General features: G+C 24.8%; 2 protein-coding genes and 1 long non-coding RNA gene across 9 annotated transcripts in view; all 3 read right to left on the reverse strand.

Moving 5' to 3' along the window:
• LOC146723165 (aminopeptidase N-like) overlaps positions 1-22,827 on the reverse strand; it is a 41,611-nt gene that overhangs the window by 13,941 nt on the left and 4,843 nt on the right. For 4 of the 5 annotated variants that reach the window (XM_085482982.1, XM_085482981.1, XM_085482978.1 and 1 more), the window contains 5 exons: positions 21,743-21,824; positions 20,580-20,926; positions 19,656-19,933; positions 17,723-17,922; positions 17,293-17,598 (listed from right to left, as the gene is read on the reverse strand). In XM_085482982.1, the coding sequence (XP_085339108.1) occupies positions 17,293-17,598; positions 17,723-17,922; positions 19,656-19,933; positions 20,580-20,926; positions 21,743-21,824 (1,213 nt within the window). Of the gene's footprint in view, positions 1-17,142; positions 17,210-17,292; positions 17,599-17,722; positions 17,923-19,655; positions 19,934-20,579; positions 20,927-21,742; positions 21,825-22,827 lie in introns of all 5 variants that reach the window. The other variant, XM_085482980.1, reaches the window with a different exon arrangement.
• On the reverse strand, positions 2-9,483 carry LOC114928224 (aminopeptidase N-like). 3 transcript variants are annotated; one of them, XM_085482991.1, is made up of 10 exons: positions 9,314-9,483; positions 7,154-7,639; positions 6,429-6,893; positions 4,422-4,602; positions 3,741-3,879; positions 3,190-3,268; positions 1,839-2,176; positions 875-1,102; positions 354-553; positions 2-229 (listed from the first exon to the last, which is right to left on the reverse strand). In XM_085482991.1, the coding sequence occupies exons 2-8, from the start codon at positions 7,600-7,602 to the stop codon at positions 885-887; spliced, it is 1,869 nt and encodes a 622-aa protein (XP_085339117.1). In that variant the 5' UTR covers positions 7,603-7,639; positions 9,314-9,483; the 3' UTR covers positions 2-229; positions 354-553; positions 875-884. The 3 variants fall into 3 exon arrangements, with proteins under 3 accessions (XP_085339117.1, XP_085339116.1, XP_029155146.1); XM_085482990.1 differs by having other exon boundaries at positions 875-1,150; XM_029299313.2 differs by lacking the exons at positions 2-229; positions 354-553 and having other exon boundaries at positions 1,086-1,150; positions 1,839-1,913; positions 2,011-2,176.
• On the reverse strand, positions 11,984-13,346 carry LOC146723167 (uncharacterized). The gene is made up of 4 exons (XR_014924713.1): positions 13,221-13,346; positions 13,075-13,141; positions 12,842-12,931; positions 11,984-12,618 (listed from the first exon to the last, which is right to left on the reverse strand). It is a non-coding gene; the product is annotated as an uncharacterized LOC146723167 (long non-coding RNA).

The raw sequence follows: 22,827 nt of genomic DNA on the forward strand, positions 1-22,827 counted from the left end.
TAAGAAACTGTTAACAAGAAATTGATATTCCTGTTTTGTATTAATGTTCTGTTTATGACTAAAATAATGTTTGATGAAATCAGTATCTTCAATGCAAGCCAAGTATTCTGAAAATTTAATGTCATCTTTTTCCAATCCTCTAGTATACACTGTTCCAAAAGTGATCTCATTTCTCGTAGTTGTCATCAAACCTCTACAATATGTCCATGCCGTCCACCATGGCAAAAGCCTAAAATATAAATAGAATTTAATTTTTTTATTAAAGATTTTCGTATTAACTTATTTGAACATTATAGGAGATATCTACAAGGAAATTTGATTGAGAAAAACTAAAAATATGTAACATAATTTACCTGTGTTGTATAGGATCTTCGATATGTTGTTCTAATTTATTCTTCGCTTCTTTTATACAAGTAATGTCACCGAAAAAACATGCCCATCTTGCAGCTTCTTGTCGTAAACATATTCTAAGTTCGTCTGGATCATCAATTTCTTCATATTCGATTTTTACAAGTAATTTGTTTAATATGGTTTTTATCTTATCTATTCTATTCTAAAAATCATTAAATATATATTTCTTTATTAATATGTTTATAATTATAATTCATCGACAAAAATTTTAAGCATCCAGTTATGTATCCAATAACAATGTTATATATTAATTATTCACAGTAGTGAATACACTTTGGGAACTGTTCATCGCGTGAGTGATTACTCAAACTAAATTTGTTTGCACATTTATGTGAGTCGTAAAAATATGTAATACTTTATTGCTAGATATATTTCTCTATAAATATTTAAATTATTTGTGATCAATCAGTGTATATATAAATATATAAATGTAATACTTTTATTAAAACTGATTAATATTTACCGCATATTTTTCAGTTTTCTTCCACTGGAAAAGTACTAAACATGTATTCCAGAGCTTTAAACATAGGATACCACGCGATATAATCTTTTTCTCTATCCAAATACGATATGATATTCCAGAATATAGAGGCTTCGAGTTGGCCTGCTATCAATAAATGAAATGCATCATCGATAATTTGGGCACGATTAAGAACATGAATTGTCGTAAAATCATCATAGTATAGATAATCTGAAATTTTTCGCCAATTCTCATCATCATAGTTAACGCGATAATATCCTGTCGAACAGTAAATAAATTATAACAATTATTATTATTTTCAATAATTTTATAATTAATATACTTATTTTCAAACATTTTTGTTTAATATTTTTGCTTATATAAATTATAAATTAAAAACGTATCAAAAATTTAATACATTAATAAAATACAAATACATGTAAATAATTAATTATAAAAAATGTTATCCTAATACTTGAAATATAAGAGAAAATAAAACTGTGCAAGATATTGTTATGTATATCATAAAATAAAATTGATTCTAGTTGTGCATAAATAGTAATTATTTTATGCTAACCAATATATAATATAATTTTCGCAGTATGAAACGTTACGATAATTGTATTACCTGCACTTATTATTATTAGTTTTATAAATCTAATTATCTTAATCATTTTTACTCTTATTTGAAGAAAATATTTGTAAAAATATAACATTAATATTGAATGATATTGTTTAGAAAACGGCTACGTGTATATCTTAAATATAACAATGCAGAATATTACACAAAACATTTTAAAACTATTATAGTTATATAATGAATAGCTCAAAATTTTATAGAACAATGAATAAAAAAATAAATAAAATTAGACAAAAAATAGATAAAAAAAATAAAATTATGTCAATTAAGTATTTGTTAAATAAAGATGAGAAATAAGTCATAATAAATCTATTTGTCGATATTTACCAACTTGTTGTATATTGAATATCATCCAATCATTCTCTTGAAATGGGAAGAATATTTCAAAATCCTCTGACACGTCTAAAGCATGATGAATGAAATTGTTAAAAATGGGGAATGCTTCCGCAGTAAAAGTTATATGAATGTAGCCAATTTCTAATATGTCGATATATTGTACCGATACAATTGTTTGGCTCATAAGATCACTATAATTTCGTTCTACTTTAATGAGAGGACAATGCTTTTTCGAAACCCAATATTCTATTCTTGTTAGTTTTAGAGCAAAATCCATTTTTAAAGCAACATCCTTCATAAGGTTTACAGGACCTAGACGATGTGATAGCCTAAATTCACAAAGTATGTAAAATATATATAAAAAAAAAACATTACAAATATGTTAAAATTGTCTGTATAATGTTAATATTATACAAAATTTTGGTAATTATTAAGATATGGGGAGCCACCTTTGAGTTCGATGACCTTGACATTTGTTGTGATCGAAGGTAGCTTAATTCACATATCTCAATAACTACCGAATTTTTAATAAACACTAAGAAGCAAAATATAAAATCGCACTTCTAATTTGCATATATTTATATATCTTATATTTATATTCTAATATAATAAGAATTATAATATAACTTTAAATAAAATTTAATAATTTTATTTATATTTTTAGGTATTATTAGCATTAATACACAGATTATATTTGAGCAAAGTATTGAGAGAGTATAAAATGATTAAAAGGAGAAATAAAACAAATAAGAAGTTGAAAGACAAAACAAAAAAAATAATATAAAGGAGATCGATTTACGGAAGAAGAAAATAAAAATAGAGAAAGTAATGGAAAAGAGACATAAGTGTTACATATTTAAAAACCTGTTAAATACGATTAGAAAACAAATGTAGCACATAAATGCAGTTAAAAAAACAGATATAGGAATTATAGACAATACAAAAAAAATAAAGAGAATAATAAAAAAATTATTTTAAAAATTATTTTAAAAAAATCAATATAGTAAAAGAGGCCAGCATTTGTTATTTTAAAAAATAACAAATCATGAAACATAAATAAAACAACAATAAATATGTATATGAAAAAATAATAACGATAACAATTTCTTTCTACAAAAATAGTTTTTATAAAAAGAATAATGAAATTAAAAATAATTTTGGTAGAAGATCAGTAAGAACAGAGGAATTATAACACTAACAATAAGAAAAAAAAACATTATGAAATAATGTCAGAAGAAACGAAAGAAAATAAGAGACATTATATAAAATTTGTATACTATTATAAATTATTTAAGATTTCTATAATTTTTTTTTATATTATATTCTATGTTCTATTACTCACGTGCTATTTGCATATGAGCAAATGGGTTTCCAAAAAGTGTCTTCGAAGGCGTGTTGCATCATGCGCAGTATAAAGGGTGCTATAATTTACATCAAAATTATAAATTAGATATTTTACAAATGTATATTTAATATAATGGTTACATAGTAACTTTATAAAAAAAAAATTATAATATATATGTATATACAGGATAATAATCGCGTAAGAGTGAAATGTTTTTTATTGCCGCACTGTTTATCATTCTATTTTATAAGTAAACTTCTCGTTGATACTTACGAAGATAGCAAACTTCAAAGGACCATTCAATTAATTCCCTGTACCTACATAAGTGCGGCTATCACCAAACACTGTGTGTGTGCATTTGTGTGTGTGTGTGTGTGTGTGTGTGTGTGTGTGTGCGCGCGCGCGCGCGCGCGCACATGTGTACTTTTATAAATATAATATTAAATTAAAATTCAAATAAAGAATTAATTATCTTCTAATTTTACAGATATTTTAAAATATTACCAGTTAAAAATTTAAGCGGACTATTTTATTATATTACGTTATACCTCTGATGGATTCGCGAATTTTAAATAAACTGTCATCTTGTGAAACAGAATTCCATATACGATAATCATTATCCAAATAAAAAGAAGTATGTTGATTTTGAACAACAAATAAATTTATTGTTCGATTATCAGGATACATCTATAGAAGAAAAATAATTAATACATATCGATATAACCGCTCTGATAAAACTTGCATTATAAAGAACTACTAATATCATTAGCGGGTCTTCTACGTTAAAAGAAAACACTTTCTCATTTTAAAAAATACATTAAAATAAATATAAATAATAAAATCTAAAATTTTGTATTAATATAATTAGCAAATATATATTATATATTTTTTAAATTATTGTCTCATGATATTATTGCAAACTTTTTTTTACCAAATTTAATTAAATAAATATCATGTATACTCGTTTTTTATTAATTTATTTTATTTTATATTACATAAAAATTTTAAAATATGAAATAGTGGTGTTAAAAGAATAAAATGTTTAATAAATTAATTATAATTATATGTGTATGTAAACATGTGAAAAAAGTATTTTTTTCAAACAGTTAATTATTTTAAATAATGCTAAATATGTTCTCAAGACAATTTACAAAGAATGCATATAGATTTTGTAAAAAAAGGTTTAATTTAAAATCGGGATAGAGTTGAAAATATTTAGAATAACGTACCTCATTGACAGCATACGTTGCAAGCAATGTAGTAAAAGCTTTATGCAACCAAGAAGCAGATCGAAAAGGATTGTTCAGATTATAAAACCATTGCTGTGTCACTTTATGTCCTACTAATTCAGCTATTTTAATTTTGTGAGCATTAGAATATAAATTTTTATCGTAGATGATATCTGTTTCCCTGGAAATTATATTTTAATGTTAAGACTCAGAACTTATATATATATAGAAAATAAAATTTTATTTTTGTTACACTTTTTTAATTTAATTGTTATTTGTACGATTTACAAAGTCATGGGTACAATTTAGCAAATCAGTATTGTAAATTGTATCAAATAATATTTTTTTATTTTTTAATTTACAATATGAAGCAACGATAAATTTCTGTTAATGTGTATATCGTTGAAAAAGAACAATAATTTGAAAAATTAAAAAATGTAATTTTTTTTATAGCTTTATTGCAGTTTTAACATCTACCTGAGAGGATACGATTTAAGGGGTAACACCACTGTAAAATTTTCAAAAAATCGATTTTTTTTTTGGGCTTAAAAAATCCTTTGAACCCTGTAGAATACGAGGAAAAAACTTTTATACGTGAAACTAATTTTTTTCATCGAAATTCCTAGCTATGTACTGAACGAGTCGGGCGACTCCGAAACGGCTACCTGCTCCGGGTGGAAACCTGTCGAGAGAGTAGTGCATAATACCTTGCTTATTGATTTCTAAGTTATGTGAGACACTACTAGATGAAATATATCTAGATATATGAAATATATCTAGATATATCTAAAATATATCTAAAATATATCTAAAATATATCTAAATATATCTAAATATATCTAAATATATCTAAATATATCTAGATATACGAAATATATCTGGAAATGGAAATTGGCGTCGAAGCATATAATTTTTGCATCGAATCCGATGCAAAACGAATCAAGCACGCAGAGGCACAATTATCAGATGCAGCAAAAAAAGCGCGCTCTGGCATAACATCTGCGAGGAAAGAAATGGAGGACGAATATTCCAACTTAGAAGGGCAGCTTTACGGTGCTGGGATTGCAGACTAATAGTAAAAATTTTTTTTGAGTCGAATTTTAAATTTTTTCATGTTATAATACAACTCCAAACTTTAAACGCGTTTTTCTCGAAACACGTTTTTTCAACGCGGCAAGCAGTATAACTCTAACAATTTTTAATATTTTCACTTGAATTTTTTACTGTACATTCAAAACAACATTTCGAAGTACAATACGTATGGAATTTTTGATACGTTGCTCTAAACATTTTTTATTGCCAAATAATGTCACTTTTTTTTGTCGAAAAATGAACGACTTTATTCAAATGCTCGCCAATCACTCAAAAATCAATATTTCTAAAATCCCATACGTATTGTACTAGATATACCATTGAAGATCATGAGGAATTTTTTTATTTGTTCTTGGTTCAAATTTCCAACGGCTACACTGCTTGCCGCAGACCCCTTTATTTAAAGGAGCATCAGGGAATATGGCTGCCATTCCGCCATTTTGTAATATTATTTTATGAAAAAATTTTTACAAGTACTTCAATATATGCTTATTAACTTCACGGAGTATTAATACTTTATTTCATTTCCTTTCATTAAAAAAAAAATGTCGAAAAAGTGCAATTTTTTGGGCCGTTACAGTGGTGTTACCCCTTAACATACATACTTTATTCTTTATTCAAACGGTATACTTTAATCAGAAAGAAATATTTTTATCGGCTCTCAATATTAAGAATATAAATATGATGTTTTTTAAATCGGCAAACAGAGCCAAAGAACGAAAATTTAATTATTCTTTGGTCTACTTTAACTTTGTAATAATATGAATAAACTTAATTCTACAAAAATTGTTTTCGCAATTCTTTATACTTTCAAACGTTTACAGAAACAAAAAATATATACATGTTTTTAAATTTTATCAATTTGCATACTAATATAATTTTATTTTTAGTGTAATCTTAAGCACTTGTACTTACTTATACAAAACAAGTCCGAAAACTATTATGCCATTATCAGGGAAATTTGGAATTGCAACATGAGTCACCTTCGAAATACTGTTCGAATGTTGTTTCCATTTATTTTTATAGAACAACGTGATATTTTCAGCTACATTTTTCGCAAATTCCATGTGAAATACAGTTTCGTTTCTGCACCACATTTGAATATTTTGAGTATTATTATCAACACGTGATAAGTAATTGGACACAATTATTGTTGCAAAATACGGCGACATTGCGGGTGTGGTATCGAAGTGTGTCCATGAAATATTGTTACACTTATTTTTTTCCGTATTTCGCAATGGCATATTTGACAATGCCGTGCATTGATCATGACATCCTACAGATATGTTAAAGGTTGCTTCTAACAATAAATTCTGGTGACCCCAACATGAAGACAATCGTCGAGCGCCTATTATATGGAAATGAGTAACACCTACCAAACTATATATTTGAAAGAACATAAATTAATGAAACATTTTTTAGCAAGCATAAAAATATTGGGATTTAAAAATAGTATAAATGTAATATATAATAATATGTACTAAACATAAAGAATAATCGTCTTTATAATTAAATTTCATAATATATACTAATTTTTGAAACATTTAATACATAAATAATGTATATTAATTACAATGTTTTATATAATTGCATAATGTACCTTTTTATTAAACATATACTATTAATATGTATTTACTTACGCAGTTTTTTCTTTCATTTTGAAAATTGTAAAAACTTCATCAGCAATACCATAATATTTTATATTTAAAGTGAAATTTCCTGGTGATAATTTATCCTTAAAAATAATATCAATTGTGTCATCTTCAGTAGTATTATATGTTGGTTTGTAAACTGTATCTTTATCATTCTCATGATTTTTTTCTACATTTGTAAATAAAACTATATCTTTAATACTTAATTTTTCTGAATGTAAAAGTATATGTTGCGTTTTGTTAAGAATGCTTATGCTGATATTGTATTCTCCACAGAAAATATTTCGTTCAATATGTGATATATGCTTGATATCGTAATGGATTGGTTTTATATATTTTGATGGTTGATAGCATAAAGATGATTCATTAAGAACAAAAGCCGTCTCAGCGATAAACATTAGTCCGCTACTTAATAATAGTTTTAGGCATATCATCATGTCGGAAAAGGACTATTTATTTTAAATCTATAAAACTCTAAACAAAAGATAAATATAGAAATTAAATATAGTTTTTCTGTTTTTTTAATCACTAGACGCGATATAAGAGCGCATTTTCTTTTATAAAAAATGATTTCTATTATTTATTTTACATTTGTCAAATTGTTAATTTTGACGATGACAGTTGCTTGATGCTATGCATAGGATCATAATTATAATTTGCCGAATTTTAATTATGCACATAACTTTAATTAGCCGAATTTCTATTTTAACAATTATTTTATATAAATACTGATGGTAGAATACTAATACATTTGAGAAATACAATTTAATAATAAGTAAAAATTAAATTTTAATAATTTTTAATTTAAATATATTTCAAACGTTTCAACTTTAATGGAATACCTTATTAATCGATATAAACTAATATTTATGCGTTTTTAATATTAACATGCGTTTTAAACGTTTTATATACAATATTTATGTAAAAAATTTTACGTAAAATATTTAGTATTACGTCTACTTCTAACTTATATGATTAATATAATTCTATTTATTTTTAAGTGTTGTATTTATATTCCCAGTGAGAAATGATGGTCAAATTGACGTCGATTCGTCGTCGAATCGATGTCGAACCGATAACGATTAAACCAATTATTTCTCAATGGGATTCATTTCACACTTAACAAAATTAATTTTTTCAAACTTTCATTATACCTCAAGAGGATATATCGAATACAGATTAAAAACAAATGTTCTATTCTTTATTTTTCTTCATTATATATATAATTTTCAGCAACAAAAATTAATATTTAATTTTTTATTCTTGATAAAGTTATTTTACTTAATGTCAGAACAACTTCAAAATCAATTTAAATATTAAAATACATACAAATATTTTTTTATAAATAATAAAAAGTACGTAGAATTTTGGAAAACAGAATTTTGATAATTTAGTAATGAAAGGACAATTAAAAGTGTCTATTATAATATTTACTATCTGTTAATTGTATCATTTTCAAGTTTCAAAAATAATTTATTTGATATCAAACTTATGTGGGCTCAAGATTATTTCAACTGTGGTGATAAATATTCGAACTACAACCCCAACTAAAATTCATTTTATATTTCAATTTTATTTTAGAATATTAAATCGAATTGAGAACAAAAGTCGGCGATCGAATATATGTATATATATGACAACGAGCAAAACAATCATAATGAACAGGTAAAGGCAAAGTATCAAAACAAGCAAAATATAACAACGGACAGCTTAATCGATATAGGCATAGGTGACCGAAGAATCGATAGTTTGTCACTCAGTGAACTCGCTGAAGAAAAAAACAAATAGAATTATATCTCGCAAGCAAAAGTTATACCTCGCGGTTATTGCAAGTCATTTATATAATATTTTAAATGCAGAATTAAAGTGAATAACGATAATATAACGTCTCTAAATTTATTTCAACATTTTATTTATTAAAACTTATAATTCGCCAAACAACATACAATTCGTAAAATATTATACAATCGATATTATTTTAAATTATCTCTGGATTAAAATTTACAAATAATTGTGAATAAAACTATTCTCTCTATTTCTATACATATGTTGGAAATTCTATAAAATTCCGTCCTACCGTATGATTAAATTTTTTTGAATTTGTAGACACATATATGTTTTATATGTATGAAAATTATATTGACTTACCGAATATTTCGAAACAGAATGTTAATTAAAAAATTATATTGATTAAAACTATATATCGTTTTAAAAATAAATTGCAGCAAATTAATGCTTTAGAAGTATGCAATGTTGGAAAAATATAATATATTCACACACTTTATTAAAAGTATTATATCTACCACCACGTGGTTCGAAAGACCACGAAAGACTGACTGATACTCTGTACGTGTTATCATGATAAATATAATGTGTTAGGTCAATAAAATTTCTGAGGTCGTTATATGTAGGTATATATATATACGTATTTGTGTGGCGGCATTTTTGTGTAACAGCTGACTTAATTAAGCCTAGCACATTCAAAAGATGCTAACCTAATCAAATAAATAGGCATTATTTATACACTTTTCTCAACACTGACCCCGCTATTATTAGTTTTCATACAATTTTTCATTTTACAAAACCTCTTTGTATACAACATTTGCCGTAAAAGATTTCCGATTTCCTTTAATGTTGCAAATTTTTCGGGGTGTGCGACGATGAGGTTTTTAAGTACTATTTAGAGTATTTAAGTCTGTCTGTATGTCTGTTTAATTACTATTTCGAACTACTTTAACATTCTCTGAAAAATTTGCAAAATTGTGGTACCAATTTCGAAAAAAATCGGTCCATAAATATGCGATTGCGTGGGTGAGAGTGTAAAACTTAAAAAAAAAACATTCATCTTCGAAAAATTTGCAACATTTTGGTAGTTGTTTCACAAAAATCGGTTCATAAATGTCGAAGTAGTTTACGATCAGACAAACAGACAGACGGTGCTTATATCTATAGATATATATATTTCTTATATAAAAAAATATAGTGTAATTTTTCTTTATATACATGCACTTTCGATAATTTTATCTTAATAATTTTATGCACAAAATATAGTAATATAATTCAATTAGTGTAAACATGTTTCATAATTTTAAAAAATGTATGTAGTTGCACATTATTATAAATTGCAATTTTCTTTAAATCAACTGTAGTGTTTTTTTTATACGAATCAATTTATCCACATTATTTTGTGCAGAAATTTATTCAGCTAAAATAATATCGAAAGATAAATATATTACAAGATGTTTTATATTTTTGTCAATATTAAACACATAAAACGTTTAACAATATAATAATAACTATCAAATCTCAAAAATGCCTCCACCTGAAATAAGACCATATATTTACGACGCGACGCTCCTTTCAAATTCTATAAATGTTGTATAAAGTATATTTTTCGGAAGAGAAATTTTGGTTCTGAAATAACAATACGTTATTTAAAATGGGTTACTTTATATTTTTTTGTTAGAAATATACATTTATTTATATACATGTTTATGCACAATATTGTGTCTACTTACGCCTGTATATGTTATAAAATCGTAAATATTATAATTGATTATTTATTAATCACGATTTGTACTATTTTTTCGTCTTTTTATATCAATTTTTCTCTAATTTTAAAGTTTTACTACTTTGATTATTTATTATATCGTACTCTGTGTGCAAAACTATAAAGATTTATAACTGATAAAATTAGTTTTTTCATATAACATTTCTTTAAAAAGTGAATACAAAATATTTTCGAAGATCTGTTTCCTTTTTTTTCTGCTCAAATTATATATATACTAGATAAACAAACTGTGAGAATAAAGCGAAAATGATATACAATTTTGAATATAAAACGTGACTTATCTTATCCGATGAACTATCGCGATACATCAAACCAGATGTGACGACAATTGTTGCGAATTTATATTACGAATTTCTTTGGAAATTAAAATATTCTGGAATTGATAATTATATAATAATTACTATATTTTTATCTTCCGAACATATATTATGTTATACATAGAAGGCCTCTAAAAATTTTTAACAAAGTTTATTTTATCAAATCTCTTTAATAGCGCAAAAAAAATTTTATTAAATTTAATTAAATATTTAACTCAATACTCTTTTATAATAAAAATCATTTATTTGAAACTAATGATATTGATTAAATGTGAAAAACATTTATTGTTTGATGTAAGAAAATTCTTTTCAAAACAGATAAATATATTTATTTGTATCAAATAAATGATTTATATAGCTGTATAGAAATAAAAATATTTTTTAATTTCATAATTTTTGCAATGCGCGGTGATACTCTTTTATATGTGTCAATTTAATTCTTGGCAATATGTGAAACATTAAATTTATTTTAATTGTGCAAATAAGAATTAAATTAAATTATCTTTAATTTTAATTTAAATGTTTGAGAAAATTAATAAACGATACTTCTTTCCTTTTTACAATATTTTATTTAGTGTCAGAATTACTGAAATATCAATTAAAGTATTAAATCAGCCAAAGATATCTGTTAAAAATTAGTACTATAAATTTACACACACAGCATGTGTTTAGTTTAATATTTATTTTCTTTTATGTAAATAATGTAAATTATAATATTTTTAAGTTTCAAAGGCATTTTATTCGATCAATTTTTATGGGTCGAAAATTATTTCAATATTACGGTTCCGGAATCAATTATACGTAAATATGTGCGTATATTACGTAGTAGCTTTCTTTACATATTCTAATCGATAAGCTATAAAAATATTTTAAAAGAGATTCGACATTTATCATTAAGAATAGCAAAAAACGGAATAATAAAAACTCAAATAAAGTAATAAGATAATTTTTTAATATTAAAATTCATCGTGTTGATTGATCAAAAGCACATGTTAGACGCGCACTTATTATAAACTTGTGACAAATGTTATTGCTGTGTTATTGCTATGTGACAAGTTATGCAATATTGTTTTGACCTTGCAGTTTTATATCGTTATTTTTAATATTTTTTTATTAATATATATATAATATATTAAGATTAATATTAATATTAATATTAAGCTAATCAATCACAAATTCTACATAATTAATAATATTGAATGTAAAAAATAATTAATTTCTGTAATAATATATAATTCTACTACTTCAAACAAGATCGCAAAAACATGAGAATCTTGATGCATGCAGTCATATAGTTTTATATAGGTAAATATAAAAGCATTGGATAGTAATACATCTAAATAAGCAATATTTAAAGCAGTAATAGGAATAGATGCAATATAAAACAATTATTCATATAAAGTACTTCCATGTAAGCAAAACTGCAAATTTTTTACATCCATTGATTAGAAGAAAAATCTTGCAAATTATTGTCTCTGCTTTTCGATTTGTTTTTTGCGAATAATTTCAATCTTGATTATAATATAAGAATATAAGTCATCTTTATCTATCACACGGTAACTCATCTAAAACAAATCGTTTCATTAACTATAATATAATTAGATAAATATAGTAATCTCATTCCGCATTATGCAAATCTTAATATATATAAACAAAGATTGTGATAATGAAATCAACATACTGATTATATAACAAATAATCAAATATAAAAATAATATTCAGAAATTAATCAGATAGAACAATTTTTCATTTTTTTTCGCTTTCCATAATAATATTTATTAAATATACCTCCTTTATTCGATGTCTTCTAAATTGATTTTCTGTATTCACTTCAATTATGTTAGCTTCTACAATACTTTCAGAGTGTCTTTCTATTGACTAAAATATATAATTTTAATACCATTATTAATGAACAACGTTATGATAACATTATCAAAATTATTTTAAACATTAAATAATAATTAGTAATATCGCATTATTATCATATTTTGTATACATATTTAAATATGTAACATTTTTACCTCAACTAGATTTTCGGAATATACATTATTAATCATAATAATTAATGCTGCAATTATATTAACATTTCTAAAAACAAAAAAAGAGGTATCTATAATACATATAATAAACTTTTGTACAAAATATTTATAAAAATATGTCACATTACTTTGGTTTTAATTCGTTAAAATTATCTAATAAATACGTCAGTATAATTGGATTCTTTGCATGCTTCGTAATAATATGTAAGAAAATGTAAGCGAGAAATTGATCGTCCTGTTTTGTATAAGTGTACTGTTTAAAATTTAAATAGTCCTTGATGAAATCTATATCTCTAAAAACTCACCTTTAAAAAAAGGTAAAAAAAGGCGACCAGTTAAGGGCACGCCATTAACAAAAATTATCCATTGCAAACCCATGTACAATAGAATTGTATGAAAAATTATCGATTATAAACCCATGTACAATCGTAACAAAAGTAATGAAATAAAAAAAAAATTGCGCCAAGTGAAAGTAGAAACTTGTACCAGTGGAAAATTAAAGTTGCAGACATATATAGAGTCGTATAATGAATCAATAAAAATTTAAATTTGCAAATGTAGAATTGTACCATAAAAAAACTTATCTTTTAAAAAAAAAGATAATCAAGATGCCAAGTCCATGCGCCATGTGAAAAAGTGTTAAACAAAAAAGTATTTTTAAGTAAAAAAATCTATCAATTGACAAAAATTTATGTTCTAAAATTAATATCTCTACAAAAAGTAATGTCCAATTATTGCGCGAATAAATAAACATTTTTATAAAAAATTAAAATTTAAAAACTTATGCAAATTTAAAATTAATATAAAATAAAAAGAAATAAAAAAATTTTAGTTAAAAAAACTGGGCGCGCTGCTAAATAATATTCTAATGATATTAAAATTAAATTGTTACTTTTAAACTCATTGCAGCGCGCCCAGTTTTTTTAACTAAAATTTTTTTATTTCTTTTTATTTTATATTAATTTTAAATTTGCATAAGTTTTTAAATTTTAATTTTTTATAAAAATGTTTATTTATTCGCGCAATAATTGGACATTACTTTTTGTAGAGATATTAATTTTAGAACATAAATTTTTGTCAATTGATAGATTTTTTTACTTAAAAATACTTTTTTGTTTAACACTTTTTTACATGGCGCATGGACTTGGCATCTTGATTATCTTTTTTTTTAAAAGATAAGTTTTTTTATGGTACAATTCTACATTTGCAAATTTAAATTTTTATTGATTCATTATACGACTCTATATATGTCTGCAACTTTAATTTTCCACTGGTACAAGTTTCTACTTTCACTTGGCGCAATTTTTTTTTTATTTCATTACTTTTGTTACGATTGTACATGGGTTTATAATCGATAATTTTTCATACAATTCTATTGTACATGGGTTTGCAATGGATAATTTTTGTTAATGGCGTGCCCTTAACTGGTCGCCTTTTTTTACCTTTTTTTAAAGGTGAGTACTTACGACGCGACGCTCCTTTTAAATTTTATAAATATTGTATAAAGTATATTTTTCGGAAGAGAAACCTTGGTTCTGAAATAACAATACGTTATTTAAAATGGGTTAATTTATATTTTGTTCGAAATATACATTTATTTATAAATGTCTTTATGCCCAATATTGTGCTTTTATACTATACCTACGTCTGTATGTAAAAGTATATATTATAAAATTATAAATATTATAATCGATTACTTATTAATCATGATATGTACTATTCTTTCGTCTTTTTATATTAATTTGTTTCTAATTTATTCTTATATAACATTTCTTTATAAACTTAATACAATATATTTTCGAAGATCTGTTTTCTTTTTTTTCAAAATATATATATATATATATACTAAATAAATAAACTAGGGTTAAAGCCAAAATAGAATATAATTTTGATTATAAATCGTGACTTTTTAATGAACTATCACGATACATCAAATCAGATGTGACAACAATTGTTGCGAATTTAAATTACAAATTTCTTTGTAAAATTAAAATATTCTATAATTGATAATTATATAAAAAATTATTATATTTTTATCTTTCGAACATTTATATTATGTTATACAGAGAAGGCCTCTAAAAATTTTGAGCAAAGTTTATTTTATCAAATCTCTCTGATAGCGCAATAAAATTTTTATTAATTTAAATAAAATATTTAATTCAATACTTCTGTATAATAAAAATTATTTATTTGAAACTAATAATATCGATTGTATGTAAAAAATATTTATTGTTTGATGTAAGAAAATTCTTTTCAATACAGATAATTATTTATTTGTATCAAATAAATGATTTATATAGCTGTATAGAAATAAAAATATTTTTTAATTTAATAATTTTTTCAATGCGCGTTGATACTCTTCTATATGTGTCAATTTAATTCTTGGCAATATGTGAAACATTAAATTCATTTTAATTGTGCAAGTAAAAATTAAATTAAATTATCTTTAATTTTGATTTAAATGTTTAAGAAAATTAATAAACGATACTTCTTTCCTTTTTACAATATTTTATTTAGTGTTAGAATTACTGAAATATCAATAAAGTATTAAATCAGCCAAAGATATCTGTTAAAAATTCGTACTATAAATTTACACACACAGCATGTCTTTAGTTTAATTTTTATTTTCTTTTATGTAATTGATGTAAATTATAATATTTTTAAGTTTCAAAGGCATTTTATTCGATAAATTTTTATGGGTCAAAAATTATTTCAATATTACGGTTCCGGAATCAATTATACGTAAATATGTGCGTATATTACGTATAGTAGCTTTCTTTACATATTCTAATCGATAAGCTATAAAAATATTTTAAATAAGATTCGACATTTATCATTAAGAATAGTAAGAAACGGAATAATAAAAACTCAAATGAAGTAATAAGATAATTTTTTAATATTAAAATTCATCGCGTTGATTGAAACAAGCACATGTTAGACGCGCACTTATTATAAACTTGTGACAAATGTTATTGCTGTGTTATTGCTATGTGACAAGTTATGCAATATTCTTTTGACCTTGCAGTTTTATATCGTTATTTTCAATATTTTTCTATTAATATATATATATATATATATATATATATAATATATTAAGATTAATATTTTATTTAAATAACTTTTTAAAATTAGAGAGAGAAAGAGAAATGTGTCATGTTATTTATTATAAACTAAAAAATGCTAATCAATCACAAATTCTACATAATTAATAATATTGAATGTAAAAAATAATTAATTTCTGCAATAATATATAATTTTACTACTTCAAACAAGATCGCAAAAACATAAAAATCTTGATGCATGCAGTTATAACGTTTTGTAAATATAAAAAGGCAAATATATAAATCGGATAGTAATACATCTAAATAAACAATATTTAGAGCAGTAAAAGATATAGTAGATACAATATAAAAAAATTATTCATATAAAGTATGTCCACGTATGCAAAGCTGCAATTTTTTTACATCCACCGATTAGAAGAAAAATCTTGCAAAATATTGTCTCTGCTTCTCGATTTGTTTTTTGCGAATAATTTGAATCTTGATTGTAATATAGGAATATAATTCATCCTTATCTATTACACGGTCACTCATCTAAAACAAATCGTTTCATTAATCATAATATAATTAGATAAATATAGTAATCTCATTCCGCATTATACAAATCTTAATATATATAAACAAAGATTGTCATAATAAAATCAACATACTAATTATATAACAAAGAATCAGATATAAAAATAATATTCAGAAATTAATCACACAGATAGAACAATTTTTCATTTTCTTTCGCTTTCCATAATAATATTTATTAAATATACCTCCTTATTCGATGTCTTCTAAATAGATGTTCTGTATTCACTTTAATTACGTTAGCTTCTACAATAATTTCAGATTGTTTCTCTATTACTAAAATGTATAATTTTAATACAATTATTAATAAACAACGTTATTGTAACATTATCAAAATTATTTTAAATATTAAATAATAATTATAATATCGCATTATTATCATATTTTGTATACATAATTAAACATGTAAAATTTTTACCTTAGCTACATTTTCGGAATATACATTATTAATTATAATACTTAATGCTGCAATTATATTAACATTTCTAAAAACAAAAAAAATGAGATGTATATATAATACATATAATAAACTTTTGTACAAAATATTTATAAAAATATGTCACTTTACTTTGGTTTTATTTCGTTAAAATTATCGAATATATACTGCAGTATAATTGGATTCTTCGCATGCTTCGTAATAAAATGTAAGAAAGTGTTAGCGAGAAATTGATCTTGCTGTTTTGTATAAGTGACATGTTTATAACTTAAATAATGTATGATGAAATCAGTATCTTCAATGCAAGCCAAGTATTCTGAAAATTTAATGTCAGTTGTTTCGAATCCTCTAGTATACACTATTCCAAAAGTGATCTCATTTCTCGTAGTTGTCATCAAACCTCTACAATATGTCCATGTCTTCCACCATGGCAAAAGTCTAAAATATAAATAGAATTTAATTTTATTATTAAAGATTGGCGTATTAACTCATTTAAATATTATAGGAGATATCTACAAGTAAATTTGATTGAGAAAAAATAAAAATATGTAACATAATTTACCTGTGTTTTATAGAATCGTGGAGATGTTGTTTTAATTTATTGTTGGCTTCTTCCATACAAGTGATGTCACCGAAAAAACATGCCCATTTTGCAGCTTCTTGTCGTAAACATATTCTAAGTTCGTCTGCATCATCAATTTCTTCATATTTGATTTTTGCAAGTAACTCGTGTAATATGGTTCTTATCCCATCTATTCTATCCTAAAAATCATTAAATATATATTTCTTTATTAATATGTTTATAATTATAATTCATCGACTTATCATATTTTGTATACATAATTAAACATGTAAAATTTTTACCTTAGCTACATTTTCGGAATATACATTATTAATTATAATACTTAATGCTGCAATTATATTAACATTTCTAAAAACAAAAAAAATGAGATGTATATATAATACATATAATAAACTTTTGTACAAAATATTTATAAAAATATGTCACTTTACTTTGGTTTTATTTTGTTAAAATTATCGAATATATACTGCAGTATAATTGGATTCTTCGCATGCTTCGTAATAAAATGTAAGAAAGTGTTAGCGAGAAATTGATCTTGCTGTTTTGTATAAGTGACATGTTTATAACTTAAATAATGTATGATGAAATCAGTATCTTCAATGCAAGCCAAGTATTCTGAAAATTTAATGTCAGTTGTTTCGAATCCTCTAGTATACACTATTCCAAAAGTGGACACATTTTTCGTAGTTATCATCAAACCTCTACAATATGTCCATGTCTTCCACCATGGTTCATCGACAAATATTTTAAGCATCCAGCTATTTATCCAATAACAATGTTATATGAGGTGTGTTCAAAAAGTATCGCGAATTTTGAATTTCTGCGGGTTACGTATATTCGATTTTCGATTTTTTTGGTTATGTTGGTACTCATGTTTCTCATTTATGCCGACAAGTACGGCCATTTTGAATGTTCAGTTAATTTTTGACAGCTGCTTTGCTTGCACGTGTTTTGGCTCGTCTTCGATTTTTGCCTATTCCAAAAAATGGATCAAAGAATCTGTATCAAATTTTGTGTGAAAAACAAAATTAAGTGCGCGGACGCATTCCGAATGTTGACTGTGGCATATGGTGAAGCTACCTTGGACCGAAGCAACGTTTATCGGTGGTACAAAATGTTTTCCGAGGGCCGAGAAGATGTGAACGACGAAGAGCGTGCCGGACGCCCGAGCACGTCAACAACAGACGAAAACATTAATGAAGTGAAGAAAATAGTATTGGTCAACCGTCGAATCACCGTTAGAGAAGTTGCTGAGGACCTAAACATATCGATTGGCTCATGCCATTCGATTTTTACCAATGATTTGGGCATGACACGGGTCGCCGCGAAATTCGTACCAAAATTGCTCAATTTTTGGCCAAAAACAACACACTAATAATGCCGCAGCCACCGTATTCCCCAGATCTGGCCCCCTGTGACTTTTTCTTGTTCCCGAAACTGAAGAGGCCCATGAAAGGACGACGCTACGCTACGATTGAGGAGATAAAGACGGCATCGAAGGAGGAGCTGAACAAAATCACAAAAAATGATTTTTTGAAGTGCTTCGAGGATTGGAAAAAACGTTGGCACAAGTGTATAATATCTGGTGGGGATTACTTTGAAGGGGACAAAATAGATATTCATGAATAAATAAATAATTTTTGAAAAAACACAAAATTCGCGATACTTTTTGAACACACCGTACAATATATTAATATTATTTACAGTAGTGAAAATCATACACTTTGAAAACTGTTCATCGCGTGAGTGATTATTCAAACTAAAATGTTTGCACATTTATCTGTGACGTAATAATATGTAAAACTTTATCGCTAGATATATTTCTCTATAAATATTTAAATTATTTGTGATCAATCAGTGTATATATAAATATTTAAATGTAATACTTTCATTGAAATTGATTAATATTTACCGCAAATTTTTCAGTTTTTTCTTCCACTGGAAAAATACTAAACATGTATTCCAGAGCTTTAAACATAGGATACCATGCGATATAATCTTCTTCTCGATACAAATACGATATAATATTCCAGAATATAGAGACTTTGTGTTGGCCTGCTATCATTAAATGAAATGCATCATCGATAATTTGGGCACGATTAAGAACATGAATTGTCGTAAAATCATCATAGTATAGATAATCTGAAATTCTTCGCCAATTCTCATCATCATAGTTAACGCGGTAATATCCTGTCGAATAATAAATAAATTTTAACAATTTTTATTATTTTGAATAATTTTTATTATTAATATACACTTAATTTCAAACATTTTTGTTTAATATTTTTGTTTATATAAATTATAAATTAAAAACATAACAATAATTCAATGAGATGCAAATACATATTGAAAATTAATTATAAATTAAAAATGAAATTGTGCGAGATATTGTTGTATATCATAAAATAAAATTGATTCTAGTTGTGCATATATATAATAATTATTTTTTACTAATCAGCAAAAGTTCTGTAACATGAAACTGTACAAAAATTTTATCTCACCTACACTTATATTATTATACTAATTTTATAAATATAATTAACTTTTTAATCATTTTTACTATGATTAGAATAAAATATTTGTAAAAATATAACTTTAATATTGATTGATATTATGTTGAAAACGTCGATATATATACATTTTATTAATTATATATAATAATACAACAGAACATATTACACAAAACATTTAAAACTATAGTAGTTATATAATGAATATCTCAGATTTATATCTAATAATGTATAAAACAGAAAAAATATAAAATAATGTTAATTGTGTACGTGTGTAAAATAAAAACGAGTAATAAGTCATAATAAGTCAATTGGTTGATATTTACCTATTTGTTGTACATTTACTATAAACCAACCACGCTCTTTATGTGTGAATGTAAGTTCTATATCTTTTGATTTGCATAAAAGGCGGTGCATCGAACTGTCAAAATCGGGAAGCGACTGGATGACATAAGTTACAGGAACGCAATCAATTTTTAATATGTCGAAATTTTGTATCGATATTCTATAGTTGCTCTTAGGATTATCATAATTTCGTACTACTTTGATGAGAGGGCAATGCTCTTCCAAAGTCCAATATTTCATTGTTTGTAATGATATATCAATATCTACATTTTTTGCATGAGCAACAACTTCTTCCAAAAAAGTCATAAAACTTTGACGATGAACATGGCTAAATCCACAATGTATGTAGATTATTGTAGATTATGCAAAAAAACATTATAAATATGTTAAAATTGTATGTATAATTTTAATATTATGAGAAATTTTAATAAATACTAAGAATCAAAATATAATTACACCTTTATTTATATTATGATAATAACATTATATTAAATAAAATTTAATAATTTTATTTAATTTGTTAGGCATTAATAATACAGATTATATTTGATCAAAGATTGAGAGAGTTATAAAATGATTAATAAAAGAAATAACTAAACAAATCAAATAAAAATAAAAACAAAACAAGAAATAATAAAAATATAATAAAAGAGATTGTTCTACGAAGGAAATAAAATAAAAATAAAGAAAGTAACAAAAAAAAGATATACGTGTCAGATATATTTAAAATAACATTAAAAAACAAATGTAGCACAAAATTCAATTAAAAAAAAACAGATATTATAAGACTTATAGACGATATGAAGAAAAGGAATTAATAAAAAAATAAAAATTAATTTAAAAATGATTTTGGAAAATAATAAATTATGAAACAAAAATAAAACAACGTTGAATATATGTATTATATGAAAAAGTAAAAAAACAACATATTGTTTCAACAAAAGCGGTTTTCATAGTAAAAGTAACGAAAGTGAAGGTAAATCTAGTAGCAGATGTAGGAAAAAAGCGGAATTGTAAAACTAAAAAAAAGCAATATGAAATAATGTCAGCAAAAGCGAAATAATAAGGGACAATATATAAAATTTGTATTATAATAAATTATTTAAGATTTAAATGATTTTATTTTCTTATATTATATACTCACGTGCTATTTGTATATGAGCGAACGCCTTTTTGAAATATTTCTTTGGTTACGGCGTGTTGCATCATGCGCAGTATACAGGGTGCTACAATTTACATCAAAATTATAAATTAGATATAGTATAAATATATATATTTATTATAATAGTTACATGTAAACATAGTGATATTATAAAGAAAAATTATATATATATATATATATATTGTATATCCAGCTAACCATTTGCTTGGAAATTGTTAACAATCGGGAAACAAAATACGATCAAATATGGCTGCAAATCCAGGGCCTACTGTGTCCTCGAGTGCACTCCAATTGCAATCAAAAGTTGAAAGTATATCCTAACATCATGTTGGGTTCAACGCCAGAGCAGATCTGTCACTAACAGTGCGACGACAGATTGACAACAGACTGGGAACAGATTTGTCAATCGTAAATTGAGGACAGATTTGCGTCAAATGCTCAGCAAATCGAAGAAAAATCCTAGATCTGAAGGATTTGCTGCATTTTTGGCATCAATCTACTGTCAACACTTTCGACAGATCTGCTTGCTACTCATTGCCACTTTGTCAATATATTCTGCTAACAGATGTTGGGAAATATTTACTGAATTTATGCTCACAGTGTTTGTAATGACAAAATATGTTTTTTATCTGCGGCCATTTTACAAAACAAAAGTTGTTGCTTACATTTGTCTCTGCAGAAATGGTTAGCTGGGTACAATGTACAGTAATATAATCGCATAACAGTGAAATGTCTTCTATTGTCGCACGGTTTATCATTTTATATTAAAAATAAATGTCTCGTTAATTCTTACGAAGATAGCAAAACATTAAAGGACTATTCAATTAATATCCTCTACACACATATGCGCGATTATTACCGGACACTTTATGTATACATATACCTGTATATATACATATTTATGTATATTCTTTAATTAATATTTAAAATATATACATATAGGTATATATATATATACATACATACATATATATATATATATATATGTATATATATATACCTATATGTATATATTTTAAATATTAATTAAAGAATATACATAAATATGTACGTGTGTCTGTGTGTGT

Source organism: Nylanderia fulva, unplaced genomic scaffold, assembly GCF_048542155.1.
Source record: "Nylanderia fulva isolate GAGA-0341 unplaced genomic scaffold, ASM4854215v1 Scaffold224, whole genome shotgun sequence".
NCBI classification, from domain to species: domain Eukaryota; kingdom Metazoa; phylum Arthropoda; class Insecta; order Hymenoptera; family Formicidae; genus Nylanderia; species Nylanderia fulva.